This window comes from Podarcis liolepis, assembly GCF_965112155.1.
Source record: "Podarcis liolepis genome assembly, chromosome: 1".
Taxonomy (NCBI): domain Eukaryota; kingdom Metazoa; phylum Chordata; class Lepidosauria; order Squamata; family Lacertidae; genus Podarcis; species Podarcis liolepis.
The window spans coordinates 6,645,358-6,665,875 of NC_139554.1; the positions used below are offsets into that span (position 1 = coordinate 6,645,358).

The 20,518-nt window shown below is 43.7% G+C and overlaps 1 protein-coding gene and 1 long non-coding RNA gene across 2 annotated transcripts in view; both read left to right on the top strand.

The window, feature by feature from the left end:
- Positions 1 to 20,518, top strand: part of LOC310712983 — a 342,189-nt gene that overhangs the window by 97,578 nt on the left and 224,093 nt on the right. The window lies entirely within an intron of this gene.
- The window catches only part of EXOC5 (exocyst complex component 5), a 31,838-nt gene that overhangs the window by 1,709 nt on the left and 9,611 nt on the right, over positions 1 to 20,518 (top strand). Inside the window, exons 2-11 of the mRNA XM_083515076.1 lie at positions 6,159 to 6,253; positions 7,513 to 7,660; positions 9,459 to 9,653; positions 14,516 to 14,580; positions 15,162 to 15,190; positions 15,314 to 15,423; positions 16,633 to 16,677; positions 16,770 to 16,910; positions 18,498 to 18,580; positions 20,266 to 20,475. Coding sequence (XP_083371202.1) covers positions 6,159 to 6,253; positions 7,513 to 7,660; positions 9,459 to 9,653; positions 14,516 to 14,580; positions 15,162 to 15,190; positions 15,314 to 15,423; positions 16,633 to 16,677; positions 16,770 to 16,910; positions 18,498 to 18,580; positions 20,266 to 20,475 — 1,121 coding nt within the window. The remainder of the gene's footprint in view (positions 1 to 6,158; positions 6,254 to 7,512; positions 7,661 to 9,458; positions 9,654 to 14,515; positions 14,581 to 15,161; positions 15,191 to 15,313; positions 15,424 to 16,632; positions 16,678 to 16,769; positions 16,911 to 18,497; positions 18,581 to 20,265; positions 20,476 to 20,518) is intronic.

The window sequence follows — 20,518 nt, forward strand, 5'->3', positions numbered from 1 at the left end:
AATGTAGTGGGGTAACATCTTGTGTCTGTTAGGTCAGAAATAGGGAGGCATAAGGTTGGCCTTAGAGGGGAAAGGGTTTTTTTTTGGGGGGGGGAGTAAAAGTGTCTAGTACCTGGACTTTCCCCTCACCCTTTACTTTGACAGCCATGTGAAATGGAGAAATGACCCCCCCCCCCTCTCTGAGATGGAGATGCAGCGACAGGCAAAAGATTCTCCTGCTGGGTTATTTGCTTGTCGTGCAGCTGTTGGTGTTGATGCTCTACTAGGATTAAATAATAATAACAAATTGGGAAGCCTCATGTGTGGCACAGGGTGAATGAGATGGGGAGTGAGAGATTGTGAACGGTGGGTGGAAATTGGGGAGCCACTGTTTTGGAGGTGTAGTAGGGTGGGTGAGATGCTTCATTGGGTTGTGTCTGCAATGATGATGAAGTTTAGCCAGAGAGACAAATTCAGAACAATAATAGTAGTAGTAGTAGGAATAATAATAATAATAATAATAATACAGTAATAGGCAATCCCCCCCAGAACTGGTGGCATTGCTGCTGTTCCCCCCAAAATACTGTAATAGAACTTCTAAGGTTATTTTTATTGGAGGGGAAAGGTCTTAAGAGTTTGTTTGATAAATGATGTCTTAGCCCACGTTCCTCCAATATTGAGGTAATCAGGGCATTGAACTATCCCTGGTCCAGTGCTGACGGGATTGAAAGGGCAGAAAGCAAGGAGGCCAGGGTCAGAAAGAACCAACAAATTCCAGTTTCATCTCCATCCTCTTTCCTGATGAGTTCTCCTAAGGCAGCAGACTAAGGAGGAGGCGGCTGACAGCCAGTGCTTGTAAGTAAGAAGGCAGGCAGGTGGGGGCTGGTGGGGCAGCTCCCCATCTGCCCTGTTGGAACAGCCTCCACTGCTCTGGCCTTGAGTATTCTTTGCAGCCCTAAGCTGCCGAAGAAGTCATATACTGATTTGTATTAAGAGATGGTCTATGGTTGGTCATATACCGAAGAAGTCATATACTGATTTGTATTAAGAGATGGTCTTTTCTTGGCATGTCTTTGCCTTGGGCCCATAACACCTGCATTTCAGGCAGAAGTGCAGCTGGCATGGAGATGGGATTTCATTTGCTGCATTTCCTCCACTTCTGTAGCTGTTCAAGGACAGGAGCCCTGCTAGGAAAGAGACTGGCTAAACAAAGTGACCAGTCGCGCCTTAGACCAGACAGGTTTCTTTGAAATACCCTGCAAACGGATGCATGTGTTTATGTTTACAGGCTACAAGAAGCAGCTGCCATATTTTATTAATTTATGTAAACATTTCTCCTGGCCCCAATCATCTTCCAACTTAAAGATAATATATACAATAAAAGCAAGGCACGTTAAATAGCCTCAGTTGGTCTGTTAAATTTATATCCCTTTGTTTCAGTTTGTACCAGAATCTGCGAGGTGGTTTTCGTTGTGAACAAGCGTGAAGATGCACAGGGGTATTTTGCCTTTGGGGCAACCCCCAATTCCAGAGCCTGACTGTAACTGTGCCTGTAGCTTGGCCTAAGCACATGCAACCAAAAGAACCTTGAACCCATTCCTTGTTTTACCCTGCCTCCATTTCCTTCCACTTCCTCTGTAGTTTCCTCTGAATTGATTCCTGCATAGCAGAGGGTTGGAATAGATGACCCTCAGGATCCCTTCCAACTCTACAGTTCTTTGATTCTGTGAACGCTGCAATATTTATCTGTAAATGGAAGGCGTGCTAAGGAAGCATAATCACCAGAAGAAGCAGCAGTGAAAGGAAGATTACATTCATTGTGTGATGGTTCAAATGGCAGTTCAAATGCCTAGGGACTGGCCTGCCAGGCAGTTTGAGTAACCCAGACATAATGTAACACTGGCATGCACTCATCGTACTGTAACATGACCGCTGTGATTAGTGGAAGAGAGGGGAAGACAGATGATTTCATCTGTGCAGATCTCGCAGCCATCCTTAAATACAAAGAGGTTTCCAGAGAATGTGAACCTTGGATCTCTAGGTCTGTGGCGCTCTGCGCACTTAGCTGGAGAGTGTGTCTCCTAAATTCAGTTGGGCTTAATTTCTGGGTAGTGGTTAGGGTTGCACTGTAAATGTACCACTGTGGTAGACAATATGCCACTTGCCAAAAGTTTTAAAGAACTTTTGGCATGATTACTGGCTTTACAATTAAGTGTAGGCCATACAGAGTCTTCCAGTTTTGCAGGCAGCCCCATTAGCTAGCAATGCAATGTGTATTGTTATTAGATTACAGAAAAAGTGGGCAGTGTAGAATGTTCTCACAGTTGGCAGGTATACAGAAGAAATTGACCTTCCATTGGAATAAACATTCCTCCTCTGCATTATATTATAAATGTTCCAGGTAGTGTTCAGTTTGGGCAACATATGCCCTAATGATTCATTTTGTGCTATGTTTCCATCCATTTCACGACCACAGTGGACCTTGCCCAGCACATTGACTATCATTTGGTGGCCTGCTTCCCACTTCATTGTGCTTTGTTGTACTTAACCTGGGAATAAGTCCTGGGCACTCAGTAATGTTTGGGTGCTTCTGTAGAGGTAAAGGGACCCCTGACCATTAGGTCCAGTCGTGACCGACTCTGGGGTTGTGGCATTCATCTCGCTTTATTGGCCGAGGGAGCCGGCGTACAGCTTCCGGGTCATGTGGCCAGCATGACTAAGCCGCTTCTGGCAAACCAGAGCAGCACACGGAAACGCCGTTTACCTTCCCGCCAGAGCGGTACCTATTTATCTACTTGCATTTTGGCATGTTTTCGAACTGCTAGGTTGGCAGGAGCAGGGACCGAGCAACGGGAGCTCACCCCGTCGCGGGGATTTGAACTGCTGACCTTCTGATCCAAATGGGTATTTGGATATTGCAGATGGGTTGCTGGCAACAGGATTTTTTTTAGCATGTTGGGTTTTCTTCAGAAAGGGTAAATCTGGCTTAATTTTGGGGTGGAGGGAAGTTCAGGCTGGCGTTTGATGCTAATAATGTTGTTTTGGACACTGTGAGCTTGCACACTTGAGGAGCACCAATCTCACAATAAACCCAGGTCTGGAAGCAACCTTTTTGCTTTGTTGACTCACATGTGATTGTAGTGCATGTCTCTCAGAGTGGCATGCTATGCAAACAATAAAACAGTATGTTAAATCTGTTCAGATCTTATAAGCAGTAACCAGGGGTCAGTGAAATCAGTAAATCCATAAAACTAAAACTGACTGATATAAAACATGCCGGTTGCCCCTAGGAAAACAAAAAAGCATTTGCCTGCTGCTGAAAATACATCAAGGTTGGCACCAGGCAGGTGTCTCTGGGGCGGGCATGCTATCGACAGAGCTTCACAGCCAAGAGCACCCTCTCCCCAGTCATCACCTGCCTAACGTCACATAGCACAAGGACCAAGAGGAGGGTCTCAGAAGATGAACAAAGGCTCATGCTGAAATGGACTGACAGCTAGTGTTGTCTGTTTAAGAGACCTGCTGAGCTACCTTCCCTAAAGCTGTTCCCATTTAGCAGCGTGGCAGCTGCACTTTGTGTTAACCAAAGTTTCCAAGAAGTCTTCAGAGGCAGTTCCATATAACAACACATTGCAGGAGTCCAGTCCATAGGTTAGTAGAGTATTAATAATAGTGATCAGGCAATCTCTGTTGAGGAGGGAATTGCACATCATACTTGCGTGGTGAAAGACTCTACGGGGTGCAGATGCCACTTAGGGAATACACATTGTTCAAGAGGCACGTTGCAACACTTTGCTTGTGGGCGTCTGGTTGGGAAACAGGATACAGGACTAAGCAGGCCTGTTGTCTGATCTAGCAGGTTATTTAAAACAGGGGTCCAGCAGGTACCTGAACTATAAACAGAAAATTTTGTAAATGTGATTAAAGAGCCTTGTGGCTCCTTAGAGACTAACAAATTTATTATGACGGACAGTCATACCTCGAGTTGAATGTGCTTCAGGTTGAGCGTGTTTGAGTTGCACTCCGCGGCAACCTGGAAGTAACGGAGCGCGTTACTTCCGGGTTTCGCCGCTTGCGCATGTGCAGACGTGCAAAATGACGTCACGCATGCGCGAAAGCGGCGAAACGCGACACGTGCAGACGCGCCGTTGCATCTTGCGTTCCATTTGGGATGTGAATGGGGCTCCGGATCGGATCCCGTTCGCATCCCGAGGTACCACTGTAGTTTTTATGGTGCTACAAGACACTGATTGTTTTTGCTACAAGAGCCTAACATGGTTACTCCTCTGGAAATGTTTGCAGACGTCCATACCAAATTTCACAGTGGTCTCATTCTTATGATCTATATTGTCCCTTTGAATCAGATACGAAATTCATAATGGGTTTCTGAACTTGTGATTTAAAACTGTGTGGTAACCACATCTACAATTTTTTTTAAAAAGTCTGTGCCGGATGGAACAATTGCATTACAAACAAATGTAGCAATGGAATGCTAAAAAGACAAGTTAAACCAAAGGAGAAGCTTGGCTTTGCCACTAAACAGAACAAACTTGTGGTATAACTTCAGTGCACTGTAGGTGTGGAATAACTTGTCTATCTAGTCAGGTATTGTTTTTCAAGGTGCTAACGCTTGGCACTGATATTAAAAATGTCTGGAATAAAAAACTGCTTGCGGCCTCTGAGCACTTTGAATTTGGAAAAAAATGGCTTATTGCTATTGCCCTCAATATCATGTTTTTAAAACCTCATATCACTTTCCAGCAATCTAGGTTTTTAAATTAGCTCAAAGACATAAGATTACATTTTCTTTGCTTTTTTTCATTTTATTCCTTTTTTGAAAAAATATATTGCAATTAATTTTTTTTAAAAACCCATAAGACCTATTTTTGATGAGCTTCTACAACTCTATGTAGGACTGATCTGTAATTTATTTTAAGCTGCTGTTTTTAATTCAGACTTTTGAATTGCTGCAACCTGCCCTTGGACCTTGTGGTGAAGGGTGGATTAGAAACCTGTTATTATTATTATTAATAATAATGATGATGTTGTAAATGTAAAAACCCTCTAAAAGTAAACAGAGTGTGTTCCTGGTGCCATACAGAAGGGATACAGTCTTCCTATGAAGTCTACAATCCACATGAAGATAGGAGTGTGCTCAGGGTTTGGGACAGATAAATGAATACAGTGGTGCCTCGCAAGACGAAAATAATCCGTTCCGCGAGTCTCTTCATCTAGCGGTTTTTTCGTCTTGCAAAGCAACCCTTTTAGTGGCTTAGCGGATTAGCGGTTTAGCGGCTATTAAAGGCTTAGCGGCTTAGCGGCTAAAAGGCTATTAGCGGCTTAGCAGCTTAGAAAAAGGGGGAAAGCGAAAAAAAATGCAAGACTTGCAAGACGTTTTCGTCTTGCGAAGCAAGCCCATAGGGAAATTCGTCTTGCGAAGCGCATCGAAAAACGGAAAACCCTTTCATCTAGCGGGTTTTTTGTCTTGCGAGGCATTCGTCTTGCGGGGCACCACTGTAATGTGGGGTGGCAGATGAGATTCACAGCAGTGAAGGAACAGGCAAGGAAAGAGGCTTCCTGCTACCTGAGATCTTTGTAAATGGAAATGGTGGCACTGAGCCTGGCCCTTTGCGCATTCAGAGCATGTTCCCCTACAACTGAGATACGGCCTCTCCATCCATAAGGAGCTGCATAGCAGAAAGGCACATGATTAGAGTGTGGGAAGTTGATAGCGGAGGCTGACGAACTTAAGGGAGCAGCTTGCGACTTTCCTTGTCTAATCCAGCCTCTCTCTGAGCTGATGGATTGGAAGGTCCCTGTGTACAAATCGCTAGCGTCACCACTGAGTGAGCACACTCTTGAATGCATTGGGCCTAGATCCTGATTGGGCTTTGAAGTGAATGACAGGTCCTGGAGTGTAAAAGGCTGGGAGCCGCTCCTTATAGTGGGCCAGTTCTGCAAGCGCTGAACGAGATGTTCACTATATTCAAAATGCCTAATTTTTAGATTACGTGCACAAATGTGTAAAGTGCCACTGGTCCTATTATCTATGGTTTGTAAAGCATTCACTGCAGAAAAAGCTTTTAGCCGCTTTCACTCAGCGAGGTGTAAACAATATGTATCTTGCACTTCCTGCTGTGGCTTGCTGTAAAAAAGTGATTCTTTTCTTGTGTGGTTAGGAGCCCTTTGTGGCAGATGAGTACATTGAACGCCTGGCGTGGAGGACTCCTGGCGGAGGTTCCCGAAGTAGCGTGGAAGCTTTTGATCCCAAAAGGTAAAATCCAGCCGCATAATCCAGCCGCACAATGAACACTTTTAACCATCCCTTAACAAAGAGCAAGCACTGTGCGAATCATATAAGTACCCAATAAACACCAGCTGCGAATACCGCTGGATCACTATGACACCCCCTTCTCCATGGCCCCCCCCCCCCATGCAAGCTCCTTAGGTGGTTTTCAGAATAGCGTGTTGAGGGTAGAAAGGGGGTTGAGAAAGTATAACGTAGAAAGAAAGAAGTAAACAAAGGAGAAAGGGAGAAGTTTTCTTCTGAAAGCCCATATTGGAGAAGGAATGGGTCTTACGTGGCTTATTGACATGGCCATTTTGGCTTCTACAAGTAACATTAAGAGCATGGTTAAGGAACTTGGAGGATTAATCCCTAAACTGCTATACTTGACCAATTCTTGCAAGTTGCTAGTTTAGTATAGAATTCAATATGACATAATTGCTAGGTGTTGGTGCAATGGAGTGAATAGGGGTATTTTGATAAGGTTAAGTGCCATTTCACAACATTCTTTTAATCCATTTTAATAAGCAGATCGATTTTCTCATGGCTGTCTTATTTTCCCAATTCCTCTAGAGTTGGTTTTTGCTGTTTTTAAGGTTGGCAGGGTAGCTTATTCAGGTGCATAGCTGGACATAAAGGCTGCCAGGCTTTAATGGCTTTGGACCTTGAACCTAGTTCTTCACTAGGTCCAGAGGCCTTTCTAAATCCTTTTGAAATCCTTTAACTGGGACGTGGGACTCTGTGTGTCTTTTGACCAGTTTGGGATTCCTGTTTTATACAGCTGTGCACCCACATGTTTGCATGAAGGGTCTTTGGGTGTCCCAAGGTTGTTCCTGGTCTATGTACTTGCTAGACTTACGGTGTGGGGATGACCCGCTATGTGAAGCCTAGTTTTGTTTTTTTAATTGGGTAAACTTGTATGGTTGTCCTTATCTAAACTCATTCACGGCCAGAAGTGTGCTGTGAAAGTATCACTTTGGACAAATTAGGATCCTGCAAGAAGACTTCAATTAGACTAGGGACTGAAGTTTTTGGGATACAGGGGAAGGGTAGGACAGAAATGCTTATAATAAAATGAAGATATGCTGTAGAAGTTAGGTTGTGTGGTGTGGTTTTTTTAAGCATTTCAGTCTTAGTACTGATGTACCTTCACCAGTGCCTTCAGAACTATTTGGTACCACCAATCACACAACGTCATCACGATACTGCAATCTGCTTTCTCAAACCCTTTATACAAAACCCTTCAGATTACAAGAAGAATTTGTGAATCATATCAATGAACTCAAGCTGCTAGATGAAAGAATCCAGAGAAGAGTGGAGAAGTTAGAGCAGCAAGTCCAGAGAGAAGCCAAGGAATTTGCTAAGAAGGTTCAAGAGTTGCAGAAAAGCAACCAGGTAAGAAGTCAGGGCTCAGTTCACATCCTTGCAGCACTCGCTCATCGTTTCAGTTTATTTTGCATGGAAGAACTAGTGCTAGATTGTGTCTTAAGCTTATACACCAGGTTTTGATGTACCGTATTTTTCGCCCTATAGGGCACACCAGCCCATAGGGTGCACTTATTTTTTTTGGGGGGGGGGAATAAAGAAAAAAAATTATCCCCCCCCCCCTGAGCTCCAAAGAGCAAAGAAGCCATAACAGTGAGCGGGATGGATCCCGCTAGCTGTCCTGGCTTCGTTTTTAGCCTCGGGACTGGGGATGCAGGAGCGAAGGCGAGGTTGCGCTCAACCTCGCCATCGCTCCCGGAGCTTGCTTGCGGGGCTGGGGAAGCCCGAGAGCGATGGCGAGGTTGTGCGCCCCATGCTTTGGGCTGCAGGCTGCTGCCTGCAAGCCTTGGGAGCCCGGCGGGCACTCCCGCCGGGCTCCCAAGGCTTGCGGATAGCTTCCTGAAGCCTGGAGAGCGAGAGGGGTCGGTGCTCACCGACGCCTCTCGCTCTCCAGGCTTCGGCGAAAGCCTGCATTCGCCCCATAGGACGCACACAAATTTGCCCTTCATTTTTGGAGGGGAAAAAGTGCATCCTATAGGACGAAAAATACGGTAATTTTTGTCCTTTGAATGTCCAACCTAGGAGTGGTAGAGGCACACACTAACAGTCTCTCTGCTGCCTTCCCACACACCTAACTGCAAACAAAATTTGAAGGGGTGGTATCTGTTATTTATTGTAAGGGAAGGTGTGTGTTCAAGACATATCATTTTATTTATTTGGACAATTTATATAGCATTTATATTTAATAAAATCTCTTAAGCGGTTTACAATGCAGTTGGAGACATCTTAAAATTAAAAAAGCAAATGCAAAAAATTCTAGAAAATATCCATATTCTACGAAACACTATTAACCTCTTTAGCATCAGAATAAACACTGAGCATAAAAATCAGTTATAGATATACAAGGATATTTCACGTTATAAAACATTAGTAAACACATAGATATCATACGCTTTAAAGATCAGTGTTACAAATGGAAATTAACTAAAACAGTTATTTTTTACATTCTTGAATAAAAATTGGCAACTAGGCAAAAGAGGGCATCTTCACTGTTCTGGATAGGTAGTTACAATGATAGTGGCATCAACTTCTTGCCTCTCGTCAGCCACCATTGGGGAGGAATGGAAGGTGAGAGAATGGCAACTCAGCTTACCTTAATATCTATCTAAGTGTACAAGCGACTTTTGTATAAGCGATCTATACAAGCGACTTTTCTCCAGTTGCTTTGAGTGCATTAGCCTCTATATCTGCAACCATTACCTATTCCTGCTGGTTATGCAGCATTCTGCAAATGGCAAACTCCAAATTCTAGCTCTCAGTAGTGTGTGTGATTTAGCCAGATATAGCTGCTTCTATATAACACAAATTTAATCTTAAGGGGAATAATATGAATTATTCCGGATACTTCACCAAATGGTTGGAACCAGTCTGTGTGAGCAACTAGGCAGTCAGTCAGTCACTAACCATACTGAATCTTAAGATCCGCACTGGATACCAATGGAATTAGCTCAGTTAATGCAACTTGATGCACTTTCATCAACTTGATTTATGTGGATGCTTCTCTGTTTTACTGGAGAGGGGACGAATACCGAACCTTTCCCTTTGTTAGCTTCTGTGCTTTTGCTCTTTAGAATGTTATTGAATAGCTTGACTTTCCTTAATTACAGTAAACACAACTGCTATTACTTTGTCTGCCCTCTTCTCCCAGGTTGCCTTCCAACACTTCCAAGAGCTGGATGAGCATGTCAGCTACGTGGCAACTAAAGTCTGTCACCTTGGCGACCTGCTGGAGGGGGTAAACACGCCACGGCAACGGCTAGTGGAGGCTCACAAACTGATGAAATACTTTAATGAGTTTCTAGATGGAGAGCTGAAGTCTGACGTTTTCACCAACCCTGAAAAGGTAAGGCCCGTCAGCAGAATTGAAAGAAGTTGCACGCCATAAGCTGAGTTGCCCTAATTACAACCCCTTGCTGCAACTTTTCCACGCTCTGACTCCCTAGCGAGCGACTTGTCCAAGCGCCATTGTTCTGGAGTACAGATTAACTTCATTTGCCTGCAGATTCAGCCGTTCTCAATGTGGCAATGCTGTCACTTTTTCATTTTGCAAAAATCATAAGCGACTTGGAAGAATGCTGAGAGAGTAACTTTTTAGAATACCTTGGAAATCTCTTGTGTTTTCTTCCTCCTCCTCTCCTTCTTCTGAAACTCTTGCCCTAATTCTTCTCACTTGTGAATGAACATTTCCCTGTTATATGTCTCTTGGGTAATCCCTCTTTGTAGCTAGAAGTATTATCAGGATGCGTCTTTTGGCTCTGCAGAATGGTTAATGTACTTCTCCTCTTCCTGGGGACATACAGAGAAAACTGAGGTGTGTTAAAATAAATTTTGCAGATAAGTATGTGTGTGTCTTTTTCTGCAAATCTGACTTCCCTGTTTTGCACCAGGATGTTGCTTTGAAAGCCTTACTGTGGCCTGGCTTAAGTGTTGCCATCTTGTTTGATAAACTATTTTTTGCTGGATCAAGAGTGAGCTTTGTGCCTGAGCACTTACTCTTCCCCTCGCATCCCTGGCTTAGGGACAGATAACTGAGGTTTTGTCAAACCACAGTTTCCCATGACGTTCAATCAGATCCTAGTTTGATACCCTGGTTTGCAAACCACTCTTATGCCAGTTTCTCGGTACAGACATCAAATACCATTGAGCTAACCTTTTGTAGCAATTTTCTTTAAGGGCCAAACATACAGAGTTACTCTCTTCCATGTATATTTCCCAAGTCTTTTCCCCCAGCATTATCACCAACTTTCCCTCTCATTTTAATACATAGATTACTTTTTATTGTCCTTTTGTATTAACAGTTTATATATCTGTAACAGTACTTGAGTGTCTTTTTTTATATCCTTCTTTTATGTTATGCAAGGTCTTTCAGCATCTTATATTTTCAATTAAGAAGTTTCTGATATGAAATAATTCAAACAAAGGTGGCTTATTTTCTCCTACTGCTTCCTTAATCTGATTGTATGTTCTCATGCAGTTCATACATTTCCATTTGGGTTCATGTACTTATTTATTCCAAAACATTCTCACTTTTTAAAGCATCCAATACTCCCAAATTCATTGAAATGTAGATTGAGTGTCAGTGAACAGATTTGGAGATAGCTGTTACCTAAACTTATCCCAAATGCTCTATATGGAAACTAGAAATGTATTTTTCCTAAGTTCTAAGGGGCTTTTAATTAGTTTTTAATCATAACAAGGTTGGGAATAGCATCCTTTGATATTTTGAACACAGTGTTTTCTCCTTTTTTGCATCATTCCAAAAATTTATGTTCATCATAGTTCTTGTTATCCTCCCATCAAAAACAAGTTTCAGCAGAGTTGAGTTATCTAAATCTGATTTTCTTTTTCTTTTTAAGCTTCCATAGTTGTTTCTATAAAACACCAGGTTTTTGCTCTTTCTAAAACCTGAAATGAGTTATTTCCAGTATATTACCATCTTCCTCTTTTAGTTAAATGTAAGCATGATGCCTCGGACCTTCTGTTGTTCATTTTTAAACTTGATTGGTGTTATCTTTTAATGACTGTTCTGGTTGAGTAGGAAATAACAGCAACGCTGTCAGCATATGTGCACACTTTAAATTCTTTCCTGCTGATTTCTAAACCTTTGATCTTTAGAATGGTTTCTTATCATAACAGCAAGGAGCTCTGAATTTCAACAGAAGTGAGGACAAGGGGCCGCCTTGTCTAGTCCCACAAGTAAATTAAGTTGTCACTGTTAAATTAGCATTTATGACTGTACATATGTGGAAGAGGGCAGTTGATAAGCCAGTTGATAAATGTTCCAGTGCTAGCAGCTTTTAATCCATGAAAGTCATGCTCCCATTCCATGCAGTCAAAAGCCTTTTCCCCATTAGTAAATGCAGTAACCCCCTGCCTTTACATTATGTATATATACGTGTGTGTGTGTGTGTGTGTGTGTGTGTGTGTATAAAAATAAAACAAACTCGCTTCTCTGTTTGCTGGTCCTTTAGCAGCTAGAACAGCCTGATGCATCAACAAGAGGGAGCTCAGTGGTGGACCTTGGGGGTCTCAAATTTCAGCAGTGCCCTGTGTGATGCCAAATTCGGCGCTTCTTGCCTTCCATTCTACGTTATAGTTGTGGTGCCCCCTGCAGCATCCCAAAGGCTCCATGCCCAGTGTGATCAAACTGGTTACACTCCCCTAAATCTGCCTGTGAGGAGGTATGAATAAGTGTAGGTTTGCAAAAGTGGAAAAACAGCTAGTAAACAACTCCGGGGGTTACAAGTTCTACATGTAATCTATAAGACACTGATAGAAGACTGGTAGGGTCCTTGAGAGAGAGTATTCCATAGTGGAGGGCCTTCCTCCTGGTGGATCAGGGTTGAGGAACCTGGTGCCTTCTAGATGTTGCTGGACTACATTGGCTCCAGTGGTCAGGGATGATTGGAGTTGTAGTCCAGCAACATCTGGAGAGTCACAGGTTTCCACTCTTGTAATAGATTATGATACTGCCTTCAAGTCCCATCAGCCAGTGCATCTGGAGTGCACCAGGCTGTGGAAGACTGCCTTAGGAGGTGGCCTATTCTTGCAGGTGCTCTTTGATTGTATAATCCAGAAATCCCTTTCCATCCGTAGCTATATAATTTACTAATTTCTTTTGCTTGCAGTGCACCTACAATGTGACCTGTTTGTACTGCTCCCACAGCATCCTCAGAGCTCGATAGAAGTGCATTGATCTCTTCCCCTCTACTCACATGTTTGAATGGGTGTGTGTGAGAGTTTTGTGTGCTTCACCCGATTATCTTAATGTACCTCTGCCTGATTCAAGAAGCTCTTGCTCCGAGACCTGGCAAAGTACAGCTGGATTGGGGGCAAAATTCCAAAGCACAGACAAGGGAGAATGGCTCTCCCGCCTCATCCTCCCAGCTTGTTTCCCAGCCTTGCGAGATCAAGCCCTTCTGAGATCTTGGCAACAGATTTTCATCACTCCCCACAGGATGCCCTTTGGGTTTTTGTCCACAACCAAATCTCCAATCGTCTCTGTGTTCGCAGGGCCACTTTATACTTCAAAGGGTTTTGATTGCCTACTAAGCAGTTTTCAGAACCGTAATTTTTGCCTATTTTTAGCGCAGCTTTAGAAATCTCACTGAAGTTTACTAGCCTGAGTGATAAAACCTGCTCAGCTACCCTTGCCTGTCATGACAAGCAGTCATGAAGAGATGAATCACGGGCTTCACCGTGTCAGGCAAGGCCATCTTGCTCTGCGCCGCACAGACTAGAATTTTGCATAAACTGTTTTATATACATAGTATGTTTTTAGCGCTGGAGTTCTTGGTCCAGCCTTAGTGAATGTTTCCTTCATACAAGCCCAGGGTTAGCTCTTTGCTTTTAAAAATTGGAGCTCTGGGGTTACTCTTATTTTGAGAACTTCTCCTTATCAAAGATTAAACATCTGGACATTTGAATCACGTTCTTCTTCCATGGAGCCCAGGGTGGCTTACAGTGTTCTTCCTCCTCCCATATTTTATCTTCACGACAAACCTGTGTGGTAAGTTAGACAGGGGGAGGTGACTGGCCCATGGTCAGCCAGTTAGGAACATAGGAAGTCACCTTCTACCGAGTGAGACCATTGTCCACATTGCTCAATTTTGTATAGCAATAATAATAATAATTTATTATTTAGACCCTGCCCATCTGGCTGAGTTTCCCCAGCCACTCTGGGTAGCTCCCAATCGAGTGTTAAAAACAATGCAGCATTAAATATTAAAAACTTCCCTAAACAGGGCTGCCTTCAGATGTCTTTTAAAAATAGAATAGCTGCTTATTTCCCTGGCATCTGATGGAAGGGCGTTCCACAGGGCAGGCGCCACTACCAAGAAGGCCCTCTGCCTGGTTCCCTGTAACTTGGCTTCTCGCAGGGAGGGAACCGCCAGAAGGCCCTCGGCACTGGATCTCAGTGTCCGGGCTGAATGATGGGGGTGGAGACGCTCCTTCAGGTATACAGGACTGAGGCCGTTTTGGGCTTTAAAGGTCAGCACCAACACTTTGAATTGTGCTCAGAAACGTAATGGGAGCCAATGCAGATCTCTCAGGACCAGTGTTATGTGGTCCAGACGGCCACTTCCAGTCACCAGTCTAGCTGCCGCATTCTGGATTAATTGCAGTTTCTGGGTCACCTTCAAAGGTAGCCCCATGTAGAGTGCATTCAGTAGTCCAAGCGGGAGATAACTAGAACATGCACCACTCTCACTTTAGATTGGGAGAAGGCATACAGAGGAAAGGATAGGATGACCCAAGGTATGTCTGCAGTGCGTACAGAATAATTTACCTCCCGACTTGTCAGAGAACCATTATACTCCACTTTAGCCTGTCCTGGCAGCTTCTGTGCCAAAAGGAGCAACAGATTTAAGAACTAGAGGAATGTCCCAAAAATTATTGGTCTGGTCCATTTCCATAAAGGAGATGATTGCAAGTTTTATGAATAAAGGCAAGAAACTAAAGCTTGAAATAAACTCTTAGCAAGTCATTTTAGGAAGAGGATTCAGAATATTGGAGTGGGGGAGCGAAGGGGGGGGGGGTTCCAGGCTACTCATTGGATCGATTGTGGGAATTTTCAGAAATAAGTGATGGCTATCACTTCCGTGCTTTAAGAAGGGCAGTAGGAAATGATTTCGGTTTGAGGGAGCAAGTGATCTGCTTGCATGGTTTATCTCTTGTGGTAAATTGTACATCTTCTCCCAATAGATTGAAGAGGCAGCTGATATTATCCAGAAACTGCACCTGATAGCACAGGAGTTACCTTTTGACAGGTGAAGTATGACTGACAGCTGTAAAATGGTCTTTGTGATTTCTGATGGATTTCAACTGACTCTTGCTAGCATTTTAAAGGGGGGGGAGTGGGGTAGGGGAGTAGTCATGAGCTGAAATCAAAACAGTACATTTCAAGTGGGGAAAAAAATCATTAAAATACAACTAACTAGTTCTGCTAGCAGAAGCCCACATAAGGACTTCTGTCCACATGGGGGGAGGAGAGGGGGGATAATTCTTTCTGGCCAGCTGAAAAGCTTGTGCTGACAGGACAATTGCCACAGTGCTATATTGATTTCCTGCCAAAATATTTTGAGGGCTGCACCTAAAAATAATTCCAACTGTAACTCTGCCCTAATTTTTCCATTGCATTTTCTTCTTGTATGTTGATGTTCGATATGCATTTTAATATATTGTATATGAGATTCTATGATAATATTTTAGATACTGCTGTGTACCACCTTGAAACTTGGGGAGGTGGTGTAGAAATCATAAATAAATGTAAAAATGTGATGTGTGAAGCTAGCTCTTAGCTAGAAGGTTGAAGTGCAAGCCTTTAATTTTAATGTTATTTTGTCAATAGGTTTTCAGAAGTAAAATCCAAAATAGCAAGTAAGTTCCCCTCTCTGCTGCCCTGAATTTCTTAAATTGACATGAAAATGTCCTTACTGCTCCCTTTTCACTAACTTGTGGAATGTTATTTTATACCCCCACCTCCTTTCCCCTTGCATTCAGGTAAGTATCACGATTTGGAGTGCCAACTGATCCAGGAGTTTACCAGTGCACAAAGAAGGGGGCAGATCTACAGGATGAGAGAAGTAGCTGCAGTCCTGCTTCACTTTAAGGTAAGAGACGAGAGTCTGTTTCTGAGGTTTGAATCCTGTGCACACTTACCTGGGAGTAAGCCCCATTGAACTCAGGAAGACTTACTTCTAACTAGCATGCGTAGTGCTGCAGCCTCAGCCAGTCAGCCAGGGTTTTGAAGAATAAGTATCCGAATGATTTGGCTCAAAACAGGGTCTTCCAGATTGCAGCCATTACTTAATCCATCCAGATGATGTGGCTACAGCAAAGCGATTCCCAGCACATAGAACATTGTGACATTGGAAAAAGCAGTTTGTTATGCCCCCTGTATGTTGGACTTTTGTACTGTTTACCTGCATGGATGGCAGTTGCACTCAAGTTTATGGGGAGCAGGGAATGTCCATTGCAAGGCACGTCACAAGGTTCTCCCTTCCTACTCTCCCTTTGAAAGCACGGGCCATTTTATTTTCTTAGCTTCTCTTCCAGCAGCCTCTCCATGAAAACTTCACTCCTTCCTTGTTTCTTTACATACACACGCAAATGTTCAACGGCCATTGCTAAGAGCTTCTGCTGCTTCATTGTGATTTCTACAGTTGGCAGAGAACTCCGTTATTTGAGTCAAACTTATGTGTGCAAGTTCAGACCACTGGGACCTATAGAAAGGAATTGTCAGTGACCACCCCACAACTGCAGACTTCTTTTCCTCTATAAAAGGGCTCAAAACTGTGTATGTTTTGGAAGTGCTTTGTACGATCACCTGCATGAGCTCCAGTGGGTGGCCAAGACTACACCTGGTTGGAAGCAGAATGGGCACATATATCTCAAGGCGTGTGCGAATTCCTCTCTTGCCTGTCTCAAGGCAAGTTTGGAGCCTCAAATGTTTTGTATTAAAGGCCCCACTCTGAATGGGTAGTGCCAGGTCTGCTGCTTCCAATTTTGTTAAGCAAATAATGTGCCTGAGAGGCTGTTGAGTCCGACAGATTAAATAGCCATTAGCATGTGCAGTGAAGTGCCACTTTTTGGGGAGAAACCAATGGTCCATCCAGCAGACCCATCTGTTCTCCTGGTTATTTTGTACTCCTGGTAGTATGTTGCTGGCAAAGTGGAGCTCCCCAGGGGCCAAGCAAAGAAAGAGAGCTGGGAGGCAGAGAGTTCCTCCCCCAGTGCCCTTGTCAAAACAGGATGTGAAACAGTCATTAACGGTAGTCGCAATATGCCTAAATTTCAATTCCTTTTTTTGTTTTCAATAGGGCTATTCCCACTGTGTCGATGTGTATATAAAACAGTGCCAAGAGGTAAGGTTTTGCTTATGAAGGATCTATCTAAATAACATTGTTTTACAACTGTGGATATTTTAATGGTGGCAGTTCTCTCCTAACTTACTCAGGGTGCCTACTTGAGGAACGATATATTTGAAGATACTACTGTCCTCTGTCAGAACGTGAACAAGCAGGTTGGCGATATATTTAGCAGCCCTGAGACTGTGATGGCCAAACTTATCCAGAACATCTTCGAAATCAGGCTTCAGGTGACTTGAACTTTTAAAAGAACATTATAAGTATTCTTCAAATACAAACAAGTTACTGTTGTTTCATTGTGTTCTTTGTGTAGTATATTCCTTTTCAGAATGGTTATCTGTAGCAACCTTAATTACTACAAACCTTGAAGTGTTTTGGTGCAAGAATGCATTGTTTGATATATGCTGTGCAGTTATGGCTCTGTGCTGTGCTTGCTCCCCCAATGCTGTAGAAGTTGTGTGGGAGAATCTTTTTGTGGTACAAGTCTTTGAACTCCACAGCATGCTTCTAATCATTATAATAATATATAATAATAATTTATTATTTATACCCTGCCCGTCTGGCTGGGTTTCCTCACCCACTCTGGGCGGCTCCCAATTGTATATTAAAAACACAGTACAGCATTAAACATTAAAAACTTCCTTCAGAAGTCTTCTAAAAGTCAGATAGTTGCTTATTTCCCTGACATCCGATGGGAGGGCGTTCCACAGGGCAGGCGCCACAGCTGAGAAGGCCCTCTGCCTGGTTCCCTGTAACTTGGCTTCTCACAGTAAGGGAATTGCCAGAAGGCCCTCGGAGCTGGACCTCAGGGTCCGGGCTGAATGATGGGGGTGGAGACGCTCCTTCAGGTATACAGGACTGAGACCGTTTAGGGCTTTTTAGGTCAGCACCAACACTATGAATTGTGCTCGGAAATGCACTGGGAGCCAATGCAGGTCTCTCAGGACCGGTGTTATATGGTCGGTGTTATGGGCCTTAATGGGCAAGTCACAAAAACATAGCCTTGGATTCCCCTATGTACACTGAAAATAGTAATAGCCAACTGCACAGAATCTTTGTGGGCATAAGCAAGGAAAGGATTGTGGGACGTTTTGCTGCTGAGAATGGGATGGCACCTCAAGCAACCGCCAAGTGAGCATCATATTCCACAGAGTGGCTCCTTCTGTCCCTTGCCTGTTGCCCATCCTCCGCTCTTTATGAACTGTGTTGTTTCCCCTCTGGGACCAGGGATTTTCCACCTGACTGCATCCCTGAGTGTGGTGAAGGGATGGAGGAACAATCTGTGAGTAGGCTGTGCCCCCGGTCCCTGTGCTGGCAGTGTGTATATGTATGCTTAATACCTCATCCAAGTACTTTGGCACCCCTTCTGTAATGGGGAGGTGGGTGCTTCAAGGGGAAGTTCATACAGCACATTAGTGGAAATGATAGAAAGGGGATCGGGATAGCCACATCTCCACTCCCACTCTCTCCAACATGTAGAAGAAGAGGCAGAATAGTGGTAGTTAGGTTACGGTGAAAAGGCAAGATCTGAACAATGAAGAAATGGCAGTGTGTGTTGTTTTGAAATGACAGAGGGGTATATGGAGGCAGTGTGATGTTGCCGTTGATTATGCTGGAAACTTTGCTTTTCTGAGAACTTCCATTGTATTTTAATATTTTGCTGGAAGCCTCCCAGAGTGGCTGGAGTCAGATGGGTGGGGTATAAATAAATTATTATTATTATTATTAACCATTGACTTGGATGGGAAGTTTCTCAAAACTGGATTATTATATATGAATGTGTTTGAGAACTAGCAGTGCTGGTCTTCATTTCACAGAGTTATATAAAAGATCAATTGGAAGAGCACAAGAAGTCTGACGCAGAGCAGTATCTTCAGAGCCTCTATGAACTGTATACAAGGTTGGTGCTGTACATTACAAATTTTAAAAGTGGGCACGGGCAACGTCTGCTGGTGTCCCCCTCCCGCCACTCCCCATTTTTTGTCCTTCTCCAGCACTTTGTGGATATTCTGTCCATAGATGTTATTTCCTCCCAGAACTGTGGGCTGTTTCTTCTTTTAAAAAAATAATGTGTGCTCATAATGTGTGCCTCCTGACCTCTGTGCCTCCCTACCTGTGCACCTAAATTTGCTGTAATACGAAAGGAGAAATTCAGGGCCGGGGGGGGGGGGCAGGCTAGACACCTCTGCTTCTGTGGTGTTCAGAAAGTGCCAATAGCCAGGGCTTTCTGCCATCACAAGAAATGTGTCAAAGAACAGTGACGGTTACTGGTGGCCCCAGGTGAATATTTGATCCAAGTACATTCCGTACTGTTTGTACTCAGGGCAGCAGGAGCTTTGATTGGTGGCGAAAGAGGAGTGGCAGGAGGGTGACTGGGATGAGAGGATTGCACTGTGTGAAGGTGGATGCCTTCACGCTAAAGAAACAGGGAGAGTAGCACTAGTTGGGCTAGATGACCCTCGAGTTTCTTCCAGCTCTACATTTCTATGATTCTATGATAACAGGGTACGGGGAGCCAAGTTAGTAGACTAAGTAAGCTATCCCTCTTCCAGTAAAGTGAAAATCACCCGGGAAGGGGTGGGGTTGACATTCTCAAACTGAACTGTAATAAAATGAATTTAAAAAGTAAAAAAAAATGTCCAGTAGCACCTTAGAGACCAAATAAGTTTGTACTGGGTATAAGCTTTCGTGTGCATGCACACTTCTTCAGATACACTGGAACAGAAGTCGCCAGACCCTTAAACAGTGGTACCTAAGGTTAAGAACTTAATTCATTCCGGAGGTCCGTTCTTAACCCGAAACCGTTCTTTACCCGAGGTGCGCTTTTGCTAATGGGTCTTCCTGCTGCTGCCGTGCGGCTGGCGCACGATTTCCGTTCTCATCCTGGGGCAAAGTTTGTAACCCGAGGTACTACGTCCGGGTTAGCGGAGTTTGTAACCCGAAGTGTTTGTAACCCAAGGTACCACTGTATATAGTAGGAGGGTGGGGTAGGGTTTTTCTCAGAAGGGTAGTAGGAGGTGGGTGATTGACTCAATGGGTATGGTAAACCTGTTGATGACTGTTAACGACTGCAATTAGTCCTACAGGAAAAAGCAAGGGATTGTATGCAGATGACCAAAAATAGCTTTAGCATATGTAATGAGACAAGTTGTTAACAGTCGTCAACAGGTTTACCATACCCATTGAGTCAATTACCCATCTCCTACTAGCCTCCTGAGAAAACCCCCACCCCACCCTCCCACTATATATATGGGTCTGGTGGCTTCTGCTTCAGTGTATCTGAAGAAGTGTGCATGCACACGAAAACTTATACCCAGAACAAACTTAGTTGGTCTTTAAGGTGCTACTGGAAATTTTTTAATTTATTTTGACTGTGTCAGACCAACACGGCTACCTACCTGAATCTGTAGACCAGGTCCGCACTTGCTTAGCCCTGGCAGTGCTGTAGTGTTTGCTGTGCCCAGACCCCTCACTCCAATCCCTTAGTGAACACTGCAAATACTTTATACCTTAATGTTACCTCCTGCTAATGCATTCCTTCTTTCCTTCTTGCTCCCTCTCCTCTCTCCCTTCCTTAACATAAAGGACTACTAATCTTTCGAGCAAATTGATGGAGTTTAACTTGGGCACTGATAAGCAGACTTTCTTGTCTAAGCTTATCAAATCCATCTTCGTTTCCTACTTGGAGAATTACATCGAGGTGGAAATTGGTTATTTGAGAAGCAGGAGCTCCATGATTTTGCAGCGCTATTATGAATCGAAAAACCACCAAAAGAGAGCCATTGGAAGTGGAGGGTAAGGTTTGGCTTCCATTCTTGTTTACTGTGCTTCTTTCTTT